General features: G+C 37.1%; 1 protein-coding gene across 1 annotated transcript; it reads left to right on the plus strand.

Moving 5' to 3' along the window:
* The first annotated feature begins 199 nt into the window (after nt 1-199).
* On the plus strand, nt 200-16,707 carry LOC134324973 (serine/threonine-protein kinase Nek9). The gene is made up of 23 exons (XM_063006942.1): nt 200-949; nt 1,879-2,056; nt 2,164-2,219; nt 2,337-2,407; nt 2,513-2,618; nt 3,558-3,689; nt 3,828-3,938; nt 4,127-4,191; nt 5,058-5,108; nt 5,184-5,376; nt 6,154-6,298; nt 6,395-6,595; nt 6,709-6,755; nt 7,789-7,950; nt 8,032-8,140; nt 8,262-8,423; nt 8,513-8,680; nt 8,823-8,882; nt 11,005-11,192; nt 11,282-11,425; nt 12,355-12,477; nt 12,794-12,847; nt 15,504-16,707. The coding sequence occupies exons 1-23, from the start codon at nt 770-772 to the stop codon at nt 15,651-15,653; spliced, it is 2,856 nt and encodes a 951-aa protein (XP_062863012.1). The 5' UTR covers nt 200-769; the 3' UTR covers nt 15,654-16,707.
* Nucleotides 16,708-16,763: the final 56 nt, after the last annotated feature.

The following is a 16,763-nucleotide window of genomic DNA, read 5'->3' on the forward strand; positions in this document are numbered from 1 at the left end:
GCTGCCAGTCATCTTACTGGCAAGCTCAAAACCGGATACCTTTTTTTACTAGTATATGCAGGGGCTGTGAAATAGGGAGTTGGTGTTGGAGTCGACTCATAATAACTTACATAAAAATAGTTTGTTTGAATCATTTTAGGAATCGACTCGCCGAGCTGTTCACGCCCCTTAACGTAGTTGGATTTATGCATTAGAAACAGCGATGGACGTCATAACCTAAAGTTGGTTGCAGCAAGTGCTAGATCAAACTAAAACTTATAGGTTGTGTTATATATAGTGTAAAGTTTTACTGGTTCTTCAGGGATTTCTAAGCATTCTCTCTATAGTCTGAAGTTAGTTGGTCAGCGAATTGTTTTTAATTTTTTAGCTAGCTAGCAAACGTCAAACTTTTGGCCGTGCAGCGAGCAATACAAACTTGTTTGTGCTGCTGTTTTCAAAAACAAACATGAAAACGGTTTAAATACTTCGTAATTATATTTAAGTGGATACTTTTTCATGTAAACTTTAAGGTAATTTCTCCGTAGTGACAGCTGGTGTGAGTTTAAAACTAGTATTAGCTAATTTAGCTAGGCAGTCAGTAACATTAGCGGTATAGCTAGCCAAACTAACATAAACATTCATAATGAGATAAATTACGTTCATTTTAGTCTTATTTGGTCAGTATTGGGATATTAAGTCTCAATAACAGGATTGCGCAGTGCTGAATGTGTAAGACTGCATCGTTGCTGTCATTCATGTGTTTATCATCAACTAAACTGCTGTCAGCAAAATGTCATTAGAAGATTATGAGCGGCACTACTCGTCGCTTGCCTCATCCGGCTATGACTCGGTGAGCAGCCCCTCCACAGCTGGACCTTTCAGTGGAGAAGAGGAAAAGTTGCACTATGTTCCTATCAGAGTTCTGGGTAAAGGAGCTTTTGGAGAAGCGACCCTGTACAGACGCACTGAGGTATGTGTAGTTGTTGCAGTTACCCAGGTTAAATGGGGCGGCGGGCTGGAGCTGCCTGTTTCGCCGAGTGCCTGAGTGAATACCATACTAAATACTAATGCTTTCAGGACATCATTTGCTCTTAAAACTACAGTATTTGTGTGGCGTGGATTCCATCTTATTTATTCAGATCTGGTGGCTCGGTGGGGAGCACTGTCATCTCTGGGTGTCATCATATTAAACCCTATAGATTAAGAATGGGATGTCACTCAAGTTCATATGTGTGTGAAGGCAGACGAGCGAGTACTTTTGGCAATATAGTGTATAGTGTATAGTGCTTCCTGTGTTATGCCTTGTAAGATGCTTTTTTTGCTCATCAGTCTCAAAATGGTTAATGAAGTTAGCTCAGCCTTGAACCACTCTGGCTATTCTCCACTGACCTGCCTAATTAGCAAATAGGTTATGCAAATTTTTTACTGAGAATTAAAAATAGATATAGTGCTTTCAAAATATTTTGTGTAAGTGGAACTAGACTGAATTTCTTCCTTAGCAGAGCTTGTGGAATAATTTGTGGAATGTGGATGACCCTACACCTATCTAAGTTTTCTCATATAAGTTAGAAAGGCCAAAGATAGAAAAAGAGGTTTTGTGGCCTGTCCTCTTAAAACAACTCCAATCTTTACTTACTTCATTACTAGTCATTTTCTTACTAGAACTTTACATAATTAATAGTCTCTTTCTGTGAAGATAGCAGTTTATTTGGTTAAGTAGTTTGTTTTCTAAAATATGAAAATTTTATTAAGTAAATCAAAAGAAGACATTTTTAACCAACAGCATTAATCACACAATTACTTAAAACACACTCGATTATTTAAAACGCACGTTGTCTGTTATCGGTAAGCTGATTAATCAATGACATCCGTAATACTGATCTTTTTTCTTACCTGCAGGATAATTCCTTGGTGGTTTGGAAGGAGATTGAACTGAACTGTCTGTCTGACAAAAAGAGCAGAGATGTAATGAACGAAATCAGCATTCTCTCCATTCTCCAACATAGCAACATCATAGCATATTACAACCACTTCATGGACAGGAACACACTGCTCATCGAGCTGGAGTACTGCAATGGTTAGAGAATGCTTTTGAATTCAATCTTTTTTACTGTTCATATACATGTAGAATATAAATCTAAAAGCTCACCATTATTAATGTATTTAAAAAATCGTATTTTGCAGGTGGAAATCTTTATGACAAAATTAATCAACAGAAAGGGCAACTCTTTTCAGAAGAGGTTAAACCACTGATATTCTAAAGTGTTTTCAAAATCGTACCTTTAGTAGGAAAGCACATTAAGCAACATTCAGCTTTAATTGCGCCTAACTGTTTTATTGCATTTAAATCTTCTCAGGTTGTCATCTGGTATTTGTTCCAAATTGCATCAGCTGTGGCTCATATTCATAAAGCTGGAGTCCTGCACAGGTAAACATGTGCTGTATTCAAATCTGGTTGTGTTGCTGCATTTTGTGGTCTTTTTATCATTCAATTTACATAAATTAACCTGCATTTCTTCTTCATTTTCTAAAGGGATATAAAGACATTAAACATCTTCCTTACCAAGACTAACTTAATCAAGTTGGGAGACTATGGTTTAGCTAAGAAGCTGGACTCTGAATATTCAATGGCTGAGACAGTAGGTTTCTGCACAACACATTGTGAGAGTTTATTTTATTGGCTTTACTTGTGAATACATAATTGTCAATATATAATTTACAAAAGGGTGCTGTTTCTTATTGTTACCCAAAATAGACATTACATTACTTGTTTCTCATTCTTCAGCAGTGTTTATATTGTCAATAAAAGTACTAAGGAAAATGCAGGTTGACAAGTTTGCTTATTTTTTATTGTTTTATGTAAGCAACAGTAAATATATAAAATGTGTACATAATTATGAAATAAATTTTGTTTCAGCTAGTTTGTGATGTAAATACATTGCAATTAAAATAATGTTTGGGAGGGCCCACAAGTGGTGCAGCTTTTTATTATGCTAACCCACCAGCACTGAGATCCAGGTTCAGAACTGAGCTATGTCTGAGGGGTGGCCGAAGCTCTGTGATGGATTGATGCCCTGTCTCGGTTATTCCTGCTCTGCACCCAATGTTTCCCAGTGAAGCTGCACTGATACTACCCTGACCAGTTAAAATGATTGATGTTTGATGTTTGATGATGAGGTCCTAAACGATGTATAGAATTTCAGGTTATTAATTTTTTAGGTAGTGATCTAAAAGAACATGTAATAGGAATACTAGTTACAGGTTTACACATATACATGTTAGTTTATTAAAGGTTCTTATTTTCACTGACGGACTACAATAGCATAGAAATACATTGTAATTCGTCATGTTGGAAAAAATAAAGAAAATGTGACCATTTATGACTAATTTAAAATTAAATTAAATCTTGTCAAGGATGTTTTATCTAGTTTAAACTTTAAAAATCAACAAAACATGACATTTGATCTAGGGTGTTTAAACCTTTGCATAATTCTGATATGGCCATTTTTACTGTGCTCTGCTGTAACTAGAGATACTGCTGTAACTGTAATTATACAATCTGTATTTTTGTTCTCCAGTGTGTAGGAACTCCATACTACATGTCACCTGAGCTTTGTCAAGGGGAAAAGTACAACTTTAAATCAGACATTTGGGCTATGGGCTGTGTCCTATTTGAGCTCTTGACTCTCACCAGGACTTTTGATGCAACGGTATTAATTGTTCAGTTTGTAGCATTTACAGAAATCACTTTCTGTTGTTAATTTCCCCACAGCTTTCTCTTCTATTAAAAGTGTTGTGCTCTGGTTATTTTGTCCCAAGCACTGCTAACTAGTATTTTACGTCTACAGAATCCTCTGAATCTGTGTGTGAAGATTGTCCAGGGAAACTGGACTATGGAAGTAAAGTCAGATATTTATTCATCAGAACTCATCAAAATAGTCTATGAGTGCTTGGCTCAGGTGAGCGTATATGTTTTTGTTTAATATTTTCTCATTTTATTCAGAAGGATTGATAGCAATTTTAGTGTAGTAACATTTCCAGATTATGCCATTTTGAAAAGCACTGAATGCTCTATATACTTTTATGAAGACTAGAGCTATATGTAGCAAAACAAGCTATAATGAGGGTATGCATATTTGTGTTATAGGATCCAGAGAAAAGACCTACTGCTGACCAGATTCTTGATAATCCCATAATCTCACTTGTTAGACCGTAAGTATTGTTAGTATTGCAATAGGTCATAATGATTGGCACTACATTTATTATTTCGTGCAGCCTCCCTTTGCTAACAGCATGAGATTACAGAACCCAAAGCAAGAAATCTCATAGCACATTTCAGTACAGAATTTAGTATTTATCTTAAATTTCTGAGCTTGAACTGTTGAGATAATCACAGGAGAGTGTCATAGATGAAGAATGTGTGGAGTGTTTGTTGTGCTTTAATATCTTAATGTAATATTTAAAACTAGAGATGCATGAGTACCGATACTGGTAGATTTGCCGGCTCGGGAGCAACTCGGCGTTCGCTCAGCGATCAAAACTCGGCTCTCGATCGCTAGGTGTGAACTATCCAACAACTCGGTCCGACCGGCTCTCTGGGAATGAGTGACATGTCGAACAGCCAATGAGAACGCAGGATACGGTGTGAGGGGAAACGCAGGAGAGGAGTGTAAACAGGTGGTACAGGGGGATAATAAAGTTTATATCAGAATACACCGGCACACACACACGTTTTACAGTATGTCTGACCTGATCGTTCTCAACAAAACATAACAACAAAACACCAACATTGCAAAAATATTTATTAACCTCCAACTCACTATAGAACAATCCATGCTATTCGTGTTGCCAAATCCACTCAGATTTGTTGACGTGCATTTTTGGACGTGGTATCATTAAACTTCTCGTCACTTCTCACGTGTGTTTTTGTTTAAAAAAAAAAAAACGGTATTCTAAATAGGTATCGGTATCGGCAAGTACAAAAATACATGTACTTGTACTCGTACTCGGTTGGGAAAAAATGGTATCGATGCATTCCTATTTAAAACCAACATAAACAAAAAGAAATTTGCTTGCAGGAGGTTGGAGGAGCGTGTGGCTGCACTAAATTCAGCCATCAAGAAGCCACGGTATGTATTTGATTTTTTCACTTCAACATATTTTGTATGTTGGATTTCTATATAGGATTTCTCTTGGCTTTTCAGACTGAGCACAGTATCAGATGCCTCGGTTGCTGTAGTGACCACTCGTTCAAGAGAGGTGTATTTCTGGGGAGGAGGGAAGTTCACTCCTCAGAAACTGGATATGTTTAAAGGTGGCACCAGTGCTCAACAAGTGTGTGCAGGGGAGACCCATTTTGCTGTGGTTACTGTGGAGAAAGAGCTTTACACCTGGGCTGTAAGATTTTTTTTTTTTTTATTATATGCACATCCATTGAATAGGAATACCTGATTTTCATCATATTCTTACATGAAACCGCAAATTGGAAAAGATTCTTTGCTGCTCAGCCAAAGATTGAACTCATCAGTGTACTTTAACAAAGTACTTGCAATTACATTTGAAAATACACATAAAGAAAATGAAGCAGCTTCACACAAAGTTCAGATACACACGAAAGCAGGCAGGCAGATCTGTAAACTGAGCTGAAAAAGATTTATAGAGCACTACTGGTGTGTGTTAAATAATTAGTTCAAAGAAATGTAAATTCAGCACTGCCAAACAGTTCTGGTTCTCCTGATATCTTATTAGATGAAAGGATGTAAAATATTCTGTAACTTTCTCCTATTTTGAGAATATGAATAGAAAAAATCAGTCTATTAAACTGTTTTGCTGCCACCCCAAGAGCTTTGTTTCTAGCAGAACTAATCAGCATTCTATTTTCTTTCTCACATTAGTTTAAGGTTTTGTGGTAACAAATTCTTACAGTAATCTCATAGTACTACGTTCTTGACATAAGGATTAGTTTTCATAAGACTGCTATTTTTATTTAAATGACTCATATGTGTGTTTAGGTGTGTAATGTCTTTTCATTAATGCATTTACTTTATTTAGAAATGGTTTTCTAAAAATCTGTTTTGCTCTTTCATTGTCTCTTGCATGCTTTGTATTGTTAATTTATGTGACTATTAGCCAATGAAACCGAGCCATGAGGCATGGTGTTTGTTTTCTTTATAGAGTGTGCAAGGTGGTGCTAAGATGGTAGGCCAGCTTGGTCATGGAGATCAGGCCTCATACAGACAACCTCGCAAAGTGGAACGTTTGCAGGGGAAAGCCATAAGGCAGGTTGCTTGTGGAACAGACTTCACTGCCTGTGTAACTGGTAAACGGGGGATCACTTGACAATTTTTAAACTGATGGTCATTATCAGTACTCTGTGTGACTCAATGCACAATGTTTGTTTGATCTTTCTTACCAGATGAGGACCAAATGTATATGTTTGGCTCAGACTATTATGGCTGTATAGGTGTGGAGAATGACATGGGTAATGAGATCCTTGAGCCAGTTTTGCTGGAGTTCTTTCAGGAATGGCCAGTGCGACAGGTGTCCTGTGGAGACAATCATGTGGTAGTGCTGACTCAGAGTGGAGACATTTACTCCTGGGGCTGTGGAGAGCATGGTAAATAATGCATATTTTCCCAGTACTAAATAAGAGGTCACAGAAAATGAGTTACAATATGGGAATCAACCTATTATAAAAAAATTATTGATGGAGGTTTTTCTATTTTGCAGGTAGACTTGGTCTGGACTGTGAAGATGACTTTTCCTCTCCTATGCTAGTAAGTAAAAACTTGTGCAAAGTCCTTACAGTCTGATTTGCTTTAAGAAAACAAAGGGTTTTAACTGTGATGAAAATGAATCCCTTTCATGACTGCATTTTATGTTAAAAGTTTGCATTTCTTCATTAAAAACTGTTGATTAGATAATATTTGAAGTACAATATTTGAAAAACATTAGGAAAATATTTACTACTTTAAGAACTACTTCATTCAAGAATTACTTAATGTAGACTCATGTAAATATAGGTTAGTTCAGGACAGGTGGCGCAGCAGAAATATACTCTGGCTCACTATTAGCCATTTGTGCATCTACACAGACATTATTGTTGTATTATAACATTGTTATGTTTGGTTGGGGAGAGGAAAAACAGCCTGTACATTTTTGGTTTATTTTGGCAGAAAGAAATTTAAATTATTGTCTGGAAAAATGTTGCCTGGTGTAATGAATATGAATTTGTGCTAGGAATGTTATTGTCTGACAGGAGTGAAACTGATGTGATATTCTACTATTTTAGCCCATGCCCCTTTTTCATTTTGTGTGCTCCCCAACAAACCTTCACCCTACAGTGACACTAGCTTCTCAAAAAGTGATCTGCAACTTTTTTGTATAAATGTGTGAAGCTGTTGTTCCATTGACAGTGGCGGGCAACAGAGATAGCTGAGAGACACTTTTTTTTAATGAAAATTAGTATGACACGGTAGAGCAACAAAGTAATTTGCTACAGTAGATTCAGAATCTTTTACCTGATTTTTATGACAATTTCATGTACTGTATTTTAAAAATAGTAGCACAATGATATGTAGTAATTACACTGTATGCTTTATACAATTTGCCCACTACGAGTTCTTATTAAAGATGAACATTGCCCCTAACAATAACAGCAGTAGCTTGCTTTAAACCCTCAAGAGACAAACCTCAGTCAGCAACTTGTTGTTTGCTAGTGGGAACACGGGGTGCCAGAGTGAAACATAGTTGTTTTTCTGTAGGTAATTTGGCCTACTTATCACTTCTCATTATATTTGTGCTCTGCAGGTGGAAATTCCAAAGGGTGCCTGTATTGAATCTGTGTGCTGTGGAAGCGATGGTACATTCTTCCTTACAGAGGCGGGCAAAGTCTTGGCCTGTGGAAACAACGAGTTTAACAAGCTAGGTCTTAATCAAGGCATAACTGGTATCAAGAATCATCCTGGGGAGGTATGAACCATATATGTACTGTGCTTATGTCACCCTTCATCATTTAAGCAATTTAGTGTCTGATAAATCTGTTTGGATTAGGGTTATGAAGAGATACCGTACACCACAACCCTGACATTGGTAAAGCTGCTGGCCCGATTTAAAATCCTAATCATTGCACCTGGGAAGACCCATACAGCAGCCATAGATGGTACAGTAGTTTTCTGTTTTCATGTCTTATTGTTAAACAGGCAATGAATGAATGTATGAGATCACTTCTAAATAAGTATTCTGAAACTAAACATGTATTTCTTGTTGTCTGTATTTGACAGAGCGGGGCCGTATGATGACGTTTGGTTGTAATAAGTTTGGCCAGCTTGGTGTGAAAGACTTCAAGAAACACCTGGGGGTTCAACTGCTGTTGGGACCTTTTGGGGGAAAAGTTGTCTCTAAAGTGTCATGTGGAGATGGCTTTACTATTGCTGCCACAGAGGGTCAGGAAAATATAAAATCTGCTTGTATATATAGAAGTATACAGAAACATTAGTGTTGACATCTAATGTGGTTTCTCTTTTCACCACAGATAATCAGATCTTTGCTTGGGGAAATGCAGGAAATGGTCGTTTAGGCATGACGGCTGATCGGGGCTTTGGCTCTGAGGTTTGCCCTGCTCTTCCTCGTCCGATATTTGGTTCTTTACACCATGTGCCTGACTTGTCCTGCAGGGGTTGGCACACTATTATTGTCATGGGTAATTTGCTCATATAAGTTTCATTTGTCACAGACCTAAGTTGTTTGCTAATAAAAAGCTATTTGCGTAATGCTACAGTTTGCAAATAAAGTAGGGCTTGCTTTGGTATATTAACATTATGTTCTTTTTATGCTTCTTATAGAAAAGGTGCTAAATTCCAAAACTATTCGTTCAAACAGTAGTGGACTGTCCATTGGAAGTGGTAGGAAAATGTTTTTTTACTATAACATGTTGTATTTATTTTATACACTTGTGTTGCTATTAGGGGTGTAATACACTCACTCCTCTTACAATTCAATTCACAATACGTTCACATTAAGTTTTTTCTTTTACTTTTTCTGTTTGCCCCCGTATTTAGCGGCATTCTGTAGCATTCTGGTCCACATACAGTGGGGCCAAAAAGTATTTAGTCAGCCACTGATTGTGCAGGTTCTCCTACTTAGAAAGATGAGAGAGGTCTGTAATTTTCATCATAGGTACACTTCAACTATGAGAGACAAAATGAGAAAAAAAATCCAGGAAATCACATTGTAGGATTTTTAAAGAATTTATTTGTAAATTATGGTGGAAAATAAGTATTTGGTCAATAACAAACAAGCAAGATTTCTGGCTCTCACAGACCTGTAACTTCTTCTTTAAGAAGCTCTTCTGTCCTCCACTCGTTACCTGTATTAATGGCACCTGTTTGACCTCATTATCTGTATAAAAGACACCTGTCCACAGCCTCAAACAGTCAGATTCCAAACTCAACCATGGCCAAGACCAAAGAGCTGTCGAAGGACACCAGGAAGAAAATTGTAGACCTGCACCAGGCTGGGAAGAGTGAATCTACAATAGGCAAGCAGGTTGGTGTGAATAAATCAACTGTGGGAGCAATTGTAAGAAAATGGAAGACATACAAGACCATTGATAATCTCCGTCGATCTGGGGCCCCACGCAAGATCTCATCCCGTGGGGTCAAAATGATCATGAGAACGGTGAGCAAAAATCCCAGAACTACACAGAGGGACCTGATTAATGACCTGCAGAGAGCTGGGACCAAAGTAACAAAGGCTACCATCAGTAACACACTACGCCGAGAGGGACTCAAATCCTGCAGTGCCAGGCGTGTCCCCCTGCTTAAGCCAGTACATGTCCAGGCCCGTCTGAAGTTTGCCAGAGAGCATATGGATGATCCAGAAGAGGATTGGGAGAATATCATGTGGTCAGATGAAACCAAAATGGAACTTTTTGGTAAAAACTCAACTCGTCGTGTTTGGAGGAAGAAGAATGCTGAGTAAACACCATACCTACTGTGAAGCATGGGGGTGGAAACATCATGCTTTGGGGCTGTTTTTCTGCAAAGGGGACAGGACGACTGATCCGTGTTAAGGGAAGAATGAACGGGGCCATGTATCGTGAGATTTTAAGCCAAAACCTCCTTCCATCAGTGAGAGCATTGAAAATGGAACGTGGCTGGGTCTTCCAGCATGACAATGATCCCAAACACACCGCTCGGGCAACGAAGGAGTGGCTCCGTAAAAAGCATTTCAAGGTCCTGGAGTGGCCTAGCCAGTCTCCAGACCTCAACCCCATAGAAAATTTGTGGAGTCCGTGTTGCCCAGCGACAGCCCCAAAACATCACTGCTCTAGAGGAGATCTGCATGGAGGAATGGGCCAAAATACCAGTTACAGTGTGTGCAAACCTGGTGAAGACTTACAGGAAACGTTTGACCTCTGTCATTTCCAACAAAGGTTATGTTACAAAGTATTGAGTTGAACTTTTGTTATTGACCAAATACTTATTTTTCACCATAATTTACAAATAAATTCTTAAAAAATCCTACAATGTGATTTCCTGGATTTTTTTTCTCATTTTGTCTCTCATAGTTGAAGTGTACCTATGATGAAAATTACAGACCTCTCTCATCTTTCTAAGTAGGAGAACCTGCACAATTAGTGGCTGACTAAATACTTTTTGGCCCCACTGTACTTGATTTGACAGAGTTTGTAAATCATTCCCTCATTTCATCCATGCTTGGGACTGGCTCAATGGCTAGGCTTTTCGGTCCACCCCTTACCCCCCTTCCTTCCCCGCTGTTTTACAGCTGTACCACCCAGTGTCTATCTTTATGATTTAAAATTCTTACTATTTGATTAAACAAAATTTGATGTTGGATGTCTTATGCAACTTATCACACATTTCCATGGTGTACATTGTATTATTTTTACCTTGCAGTGCACTGTGACAAAGAATTAATACATTCCTAGATAAATCAATGAATTGTTTACCTTGTGTAAAACTATATATTTATAAGGTTTGTTTTTGTTATGTCTGCGATTAGGCATAATTCAAGCCTCCAGCTCCACCATGGATCTGGATATTGAGCCTGGATCAGACTCTGAGCTGAGAGATGGTATTATGGGAGGCACCGTGGAGGTTGACCTTGAGGAGAAAGGTCCTGAGACGCCATCAATGATATCAATGGAGAGCAGAACTGGTGAGAGTTCTTGCCCTTCTTGGCTTCGCAAGGTATGCACATCTAAAACCCAGATACTTTTCCAGAACAGACAGCATCCCCATAAGCAAACCGAAATTCATTTGAACCCTTCTCTCTTCAGGAGCTGCTGGATGCAGAGTTCATTCCCATGCCTGAGGGCTCCAGAGATTGCATGTCTGGTCCTCTGGCTTCCTCTTTTTCAGAAAGTGCCACACTGCCATATGATGAGCTTCAAGAGCTGAAGGCAGCTGCTGCTGGTCTCATGGTAAAAACCTATAACACATCCATTGAATACACTAAGCATTTATTTGAGGAAGCAAACACTGTACGTTAATACACTGAATTTTAAATAGTTAATTTATATATTGATTAAAGTTATTTTAATAAGTACTGAATTAATTTTAAAGTAATATGTAAAGTAATAAAGTAATATGATCTTAATGTTAGGCCATAGTTTTGTATTTTCTATTTTAAAAGGGGAGTGCAGTCATGAGGCATGTGTCAATAAAGGATTAACATTAGCTATGTGATTTTTTTACAAAAGGATGAGCTGAGATGGGGAAGTATACATTTATTTAGTACTGCATAACATTTCCATTTGAGTAAACCTCTTTCTCCTAGTATTTGCAAATGCACGTTATGCTGTATAATTAATTTAATAAAATATTTTGTGGCTAGACAAATGTCCAATGCTGGCTTTTGCATAAGTCTTTGGCATTAAAATGTCTTGCAAATTATTAAAATGAAGTTGACTTTTCCTGCAATCAATCAATAAATGCTTAGCAGAGCCTTTGCATATTTTTGCCTACTATTCTATTATCCACACATATAAAGTGTTGAAAACCCCTCATTCAAATATTTTGAATATATGACTTTGGGACTTTATTAACCCTTAGCATTCATGTTTAAAAACAAGTTATTGTTTTAAAGCCACAGCAAAAGTGTTCTGTGACCCCACATTAACAGTATTTTTTAAAATCCACTCAATAAGGTAATTATTATGCAGCTATAGTACAATACAATACCAGTCATTGTGATTTTCCCACTTATGACTTAAGATTGATTTTCCAAAACATGGTGCATTCTGCCATTTCAAGCTGCTTTGACTTTATATAGATCAAATGAATATAAAAAGAGTTGGCAGGAGACTAACCTGTGGTTTTTAAAAGTCATTTATGATTTATTTCTTGCAAGCAAACTGCATGTGTAGACTATGAGAGGGTCAATGGATTGGAATCTGGAGCCTGTAAGAAAAAAAGTGCCCTGCCACATGAAGTTCAACAAACTTGCTGCCAAGCAAGTTGTGAGCTCGCCCAGGTAAGGGTTTTACACAGACATGAGCAGAAACTTTTTGCTTTTTATTATTAAAAAGTCACATTGAGGGTCTCACATTAACACACCAGTGTTGGAGTGGTCGTGTGGCAATCTGGCTCTCCATGATCAGATCGGGGGTTGTGCAAGCGGCAGTGTATTTACAATTGGGAATTGGAAATGACTAGATTGGGATATAAAGGGAAAAATCTATTTAAAAAATCACATTAAAATGAGCCTGTAAACATTTGTGTACATTGAATTTTGTTAGTTGCTTGTTTTAGTGACAGTTTGCAGTGAAGTTTTTAATATTCTTTTCTAGCTCCAGGAAATGGTGAAAAGGCAAGATGCAACAATCCAGCTGTTACAGAAACAAGTAAGTTGTCATTTTTTGTTGTTGACTTGACACCTGTTATCATATATTGTTTTCTGATCAGAGCCCTGTAAGACATGATATAGGTGAGGTTAAACTTTAGGGGAGGGGTTAATTTTTTACATTTTAAATAATCTTATATTCTATTTGCTTAATCATCAAAGGCACTTATACATACATTTGGCAATCAGAATTATTTATGGCGTCATACAAGGCATTTTGAGGAGAAATGTTATGCCTTCTGGAGTGAGATTGAACCTTGCTAATAAAACTTGGTTAAGGAACTGCAGATAGGAGTTAAAGATAGGAGTTGCAGCACGAAGCTGCAACTGATAAATATTTATTTAGTATTTTGATGTTGCATTTAAAGTAGGGATGTCCTAAATCCTATTTTTTTTTTTTCAAATTATAATACAATAATACTCTCAGGTTTTGTACAATACCCGATACTAATCCAATATAAACATTCTCAAAGTTATCAAGCAAAATTTGATGTTGACTTTACTTTAGAGACACGCACTGTGTCTCAAGTCGGTCGACTTTGTGTAAAGTGTTTAGGAAAAGCCCTTTCAATTTTTTCCTACGTGAGCTTTGTGTGGAGGAAGATTTTGTCTGGCCTTCATATTAGTTCACTTAAATGTTACCAGCGGCAATTGTAGCTGGTAGATACTCCAATAAAGTAAATCTCCCACAGAACAGCTCCTTCTTTACAGCTGAAACTTATGCCCTCTTAATGGCTTTAAAATATATAGAAACTACCAAAACAAACAAAGTACTGATATTCACTGACTCTAAATCCTGTCTACAAGTTCTGGAATGTCGTACCCTACTCCATCCAACCATCATAAACATTTTGGAAAACAAACTAACAGAGCACAACTTTGAAATAAAATACTGCTGGATCCCCGGTCACTGCGGGATTACAGAAAATGAAAAAGTGGACCAATTAGCAAGAAGGAAAACAAGCGAACAGATAAGTAGTAAGTAAGTAAGTAAGTAAATTTTATTTATAAAGCACTCTTAAAACAACTTACGTTGACCAAAGTGCTGTACATCGAATAAGCATACATAACACAACATTATATTAAAAAAGTAAGAACCAAATAAAAATACAGAGTAAGAGACAAAATAAAACAAATACAAATAGACAATTTGACAAACTTGACAAACAATTAAAAACAATTAAAATTAACACAGCTCCTCACTGTTCAAATGCCAGCTTATAAAGGTATGTTTTTAGGAGTGATTTAAAAACAGCGGCCGAAGGTGCTTGTCGAATATTAGGAGGTAGAGTGTTCCATAGCCTCGGAGCATAAACTGCAAATGCACGATCACCTTTTAGCTTCAAACGAGCCCTAGGAACGGTCAACAAATTCTGAGTGGCTGATCTTAAAGATCGCTGTGCGGTTGCGGGAGAAAGCATACCACTGAGATAAGCCGGGGCTTGACCATTAAGCGCTTTAAAAACAAATAAAAGCACTTTAAAATGAATCCTGTGCTGAACAGGCAGCCAATGTAGTGAGGCAAGGACTGGTGTAATATGGTTTCTTTTCTTGGTATTAGTCAGTAACCTTGCTGCTGCATTCTGGACTACCTGCAAGCGCCGCAACAGAGACTGACTAATCCCAATATACAGAGAATTACAGTAGTCAATTCTTGCAGAAATGAATGCATGAATAACTTTTTCCAGGTCAGAATAGCAGAGAAAAGGCTTAATCTTCGCAATATTTCTGAGCTGGAAGAAGCTATTCCTTACCACAGAGTTGATTTGTTTATCAAATCGGAGGTCAGAGTCAAAGATAACACCAAGATTTCTCACAGATGTTTTGACACATGTAGACAAGTGACCAAGGTTATTGGAGACACTATTGATGTGATGAGGACCCCCAAAAACGATAACCTCTGACTTGCTTTCATTCAGCTGAAGAAAATTGTCAGCCATCCACCTCCTTATGTCCTCAAGACAACTGCTAAGAGATGTTAACGAGCCATTGTCATTCGGTCTAAAATAATATGATAACAGACCTCAAACTCCCACCCTCCGACCTCTTCACTCTAATAACAGTATACATACTAAATCAGTGGCAATCAGAATGGAACTCACAAACCAGTAATAAACTGCATGAAATCTGTCCAGATATAACGACTCATCAAACAACATTTCTGGAAAAACGGACAGAACAAACCTTATACACAAGATGCCGTATCGGACACACCCAACTCACACATTCATATTTGATAAGAAGAGAGGACCCCCTGTATGCAACCTATGTCAAGCCATCATTACTATAAAACACATTTTCATAGAATGTGTTAAATATAACAGAGAGAGAGAGAGACTGAAAACAACTGACTCTATAAGCAATATCTTTACCAGAAACAATGCAAACATGATCATAAACTTTCTTACAAATATAAACTTAAGGACTTTTTTATAAACGCAATAAATTCCTGCCCCAAATAACCGGTCCTGCTTCGAAATAACTCAACAGAGTAAACAAGGCATTAGAAAAACCAAATAAAGAAAGTATGTTTTGGGGCTTCTGTTATCGTTTAAAATAACCAATTCAGACACATTTTCAGACACACCCAGACAATACTTGTTCTGAAAACAAGCTGTGATAGACCATCTAACACTATTTGTTACTCTTTTTTTCAGTACAATGACCAGGTCAGGGAGAACGAGAGACTGTGGAAGGCCATCAATGACCTTAGAGTGGGAGCTGCTGTTTGTGAAAACAGCAATCACCAATTAGATATTTTACCTAATGATAAGGATGGAGAAAAAGAGAATAATCATACAGAATAATGCAGTGATGGCCAAGATGCAACTTAACAGAAAACTTGAGTGACTGGTTGGTGAAGGTGTAAAGGAAGCAGTAATGCTAATCATTGGTCATTTCTCGTCAGCACAGTATGAACGGGACGACTGCATGTCCAAATTTTTGCTGCCTCTAGATAATAACCAAACATTACATTCCTCCTGCTTGTGCTGCATTATTTTACTTGTATGTATGCAACATACAATCATAAACCTTTTGTACTTCAGGTTCTGGGCTGCTTGTCATGCCTGCAGTTCTGATATAGATTGATAGTTATGTGTTTATATGGGCTGTAGAAATGCTACTTAATGTTAACATGCTGCCAACGTTCACTTCAGTATTGATATCTTGTCATTTCCTCACAGGAGCAAATGCATCTATTTACATTTCTAAGTTGTTGATCATGTGGTCTTGCATAAGGTACAAAGACATTTTTAATAGCTGGATGGGGTAATTATGTGCAAATGTATATAATCTATCTTATATATATCTGTATTGACAAACTTGGAGAATGTACAAACTACTGAGTTTAGATTTTTCTGGGTTTTTTACAAAATTATTTACATATTATTGTAATTGTAATATTTACATAATATTGTAAAATTATGTTACAATATTATTTTACAAACAAGTGGGTGCAAATGTAATCCCATTCTTCAATCATTAATTTGTTTTGTGGGAGTTGGTTTATGAATGCATCTTTGAGCACAACTGTACATTTTAAATGTACAATTAGTGAAACCTCAGAAATTATGTGTACATTGTCACATTTTTTATTATTAATGTTTGTATTGCTTTGTTTTAATGACTTAAAAATTTCAAGCTTTTAGCATCTACTAGTTTATGAACAGTTTATGGCATCAGTGTTAAATATTAAATGTATAACATATCCAGCAAAGCAGAAAGCCCTATTATACCTAAGTGCCTTGTTATTTTAATTTAGTTCAATGAAACAAAACTGTTTTTTTCTAATTAGCATTTACTGTACGGGCCTTTCAGACGTTCTTGTTACAGTAATAAAGTTGCACTGAGAAATGCAAATTTTACCAGTTTCTTTTAACCCATAACCTACCATCATTATTCTACTGGTCACATCA

The sequence above is a fragment of the Trichomycterus rosablanca genome, chromosome 13, assembly GCF_030014385.1.
Source record: "Trichomycterus rosablanca isolate fTriRos1 chromosome 13, fTriRos1.hap1, whole genome shotgun sequence".
NCBI lineage: Eukaryota > Metazoa > Chordata > Actinopteri > Siluriformes > Trichomycteridae > Trichomycterus > Trichomycterus rosablanca.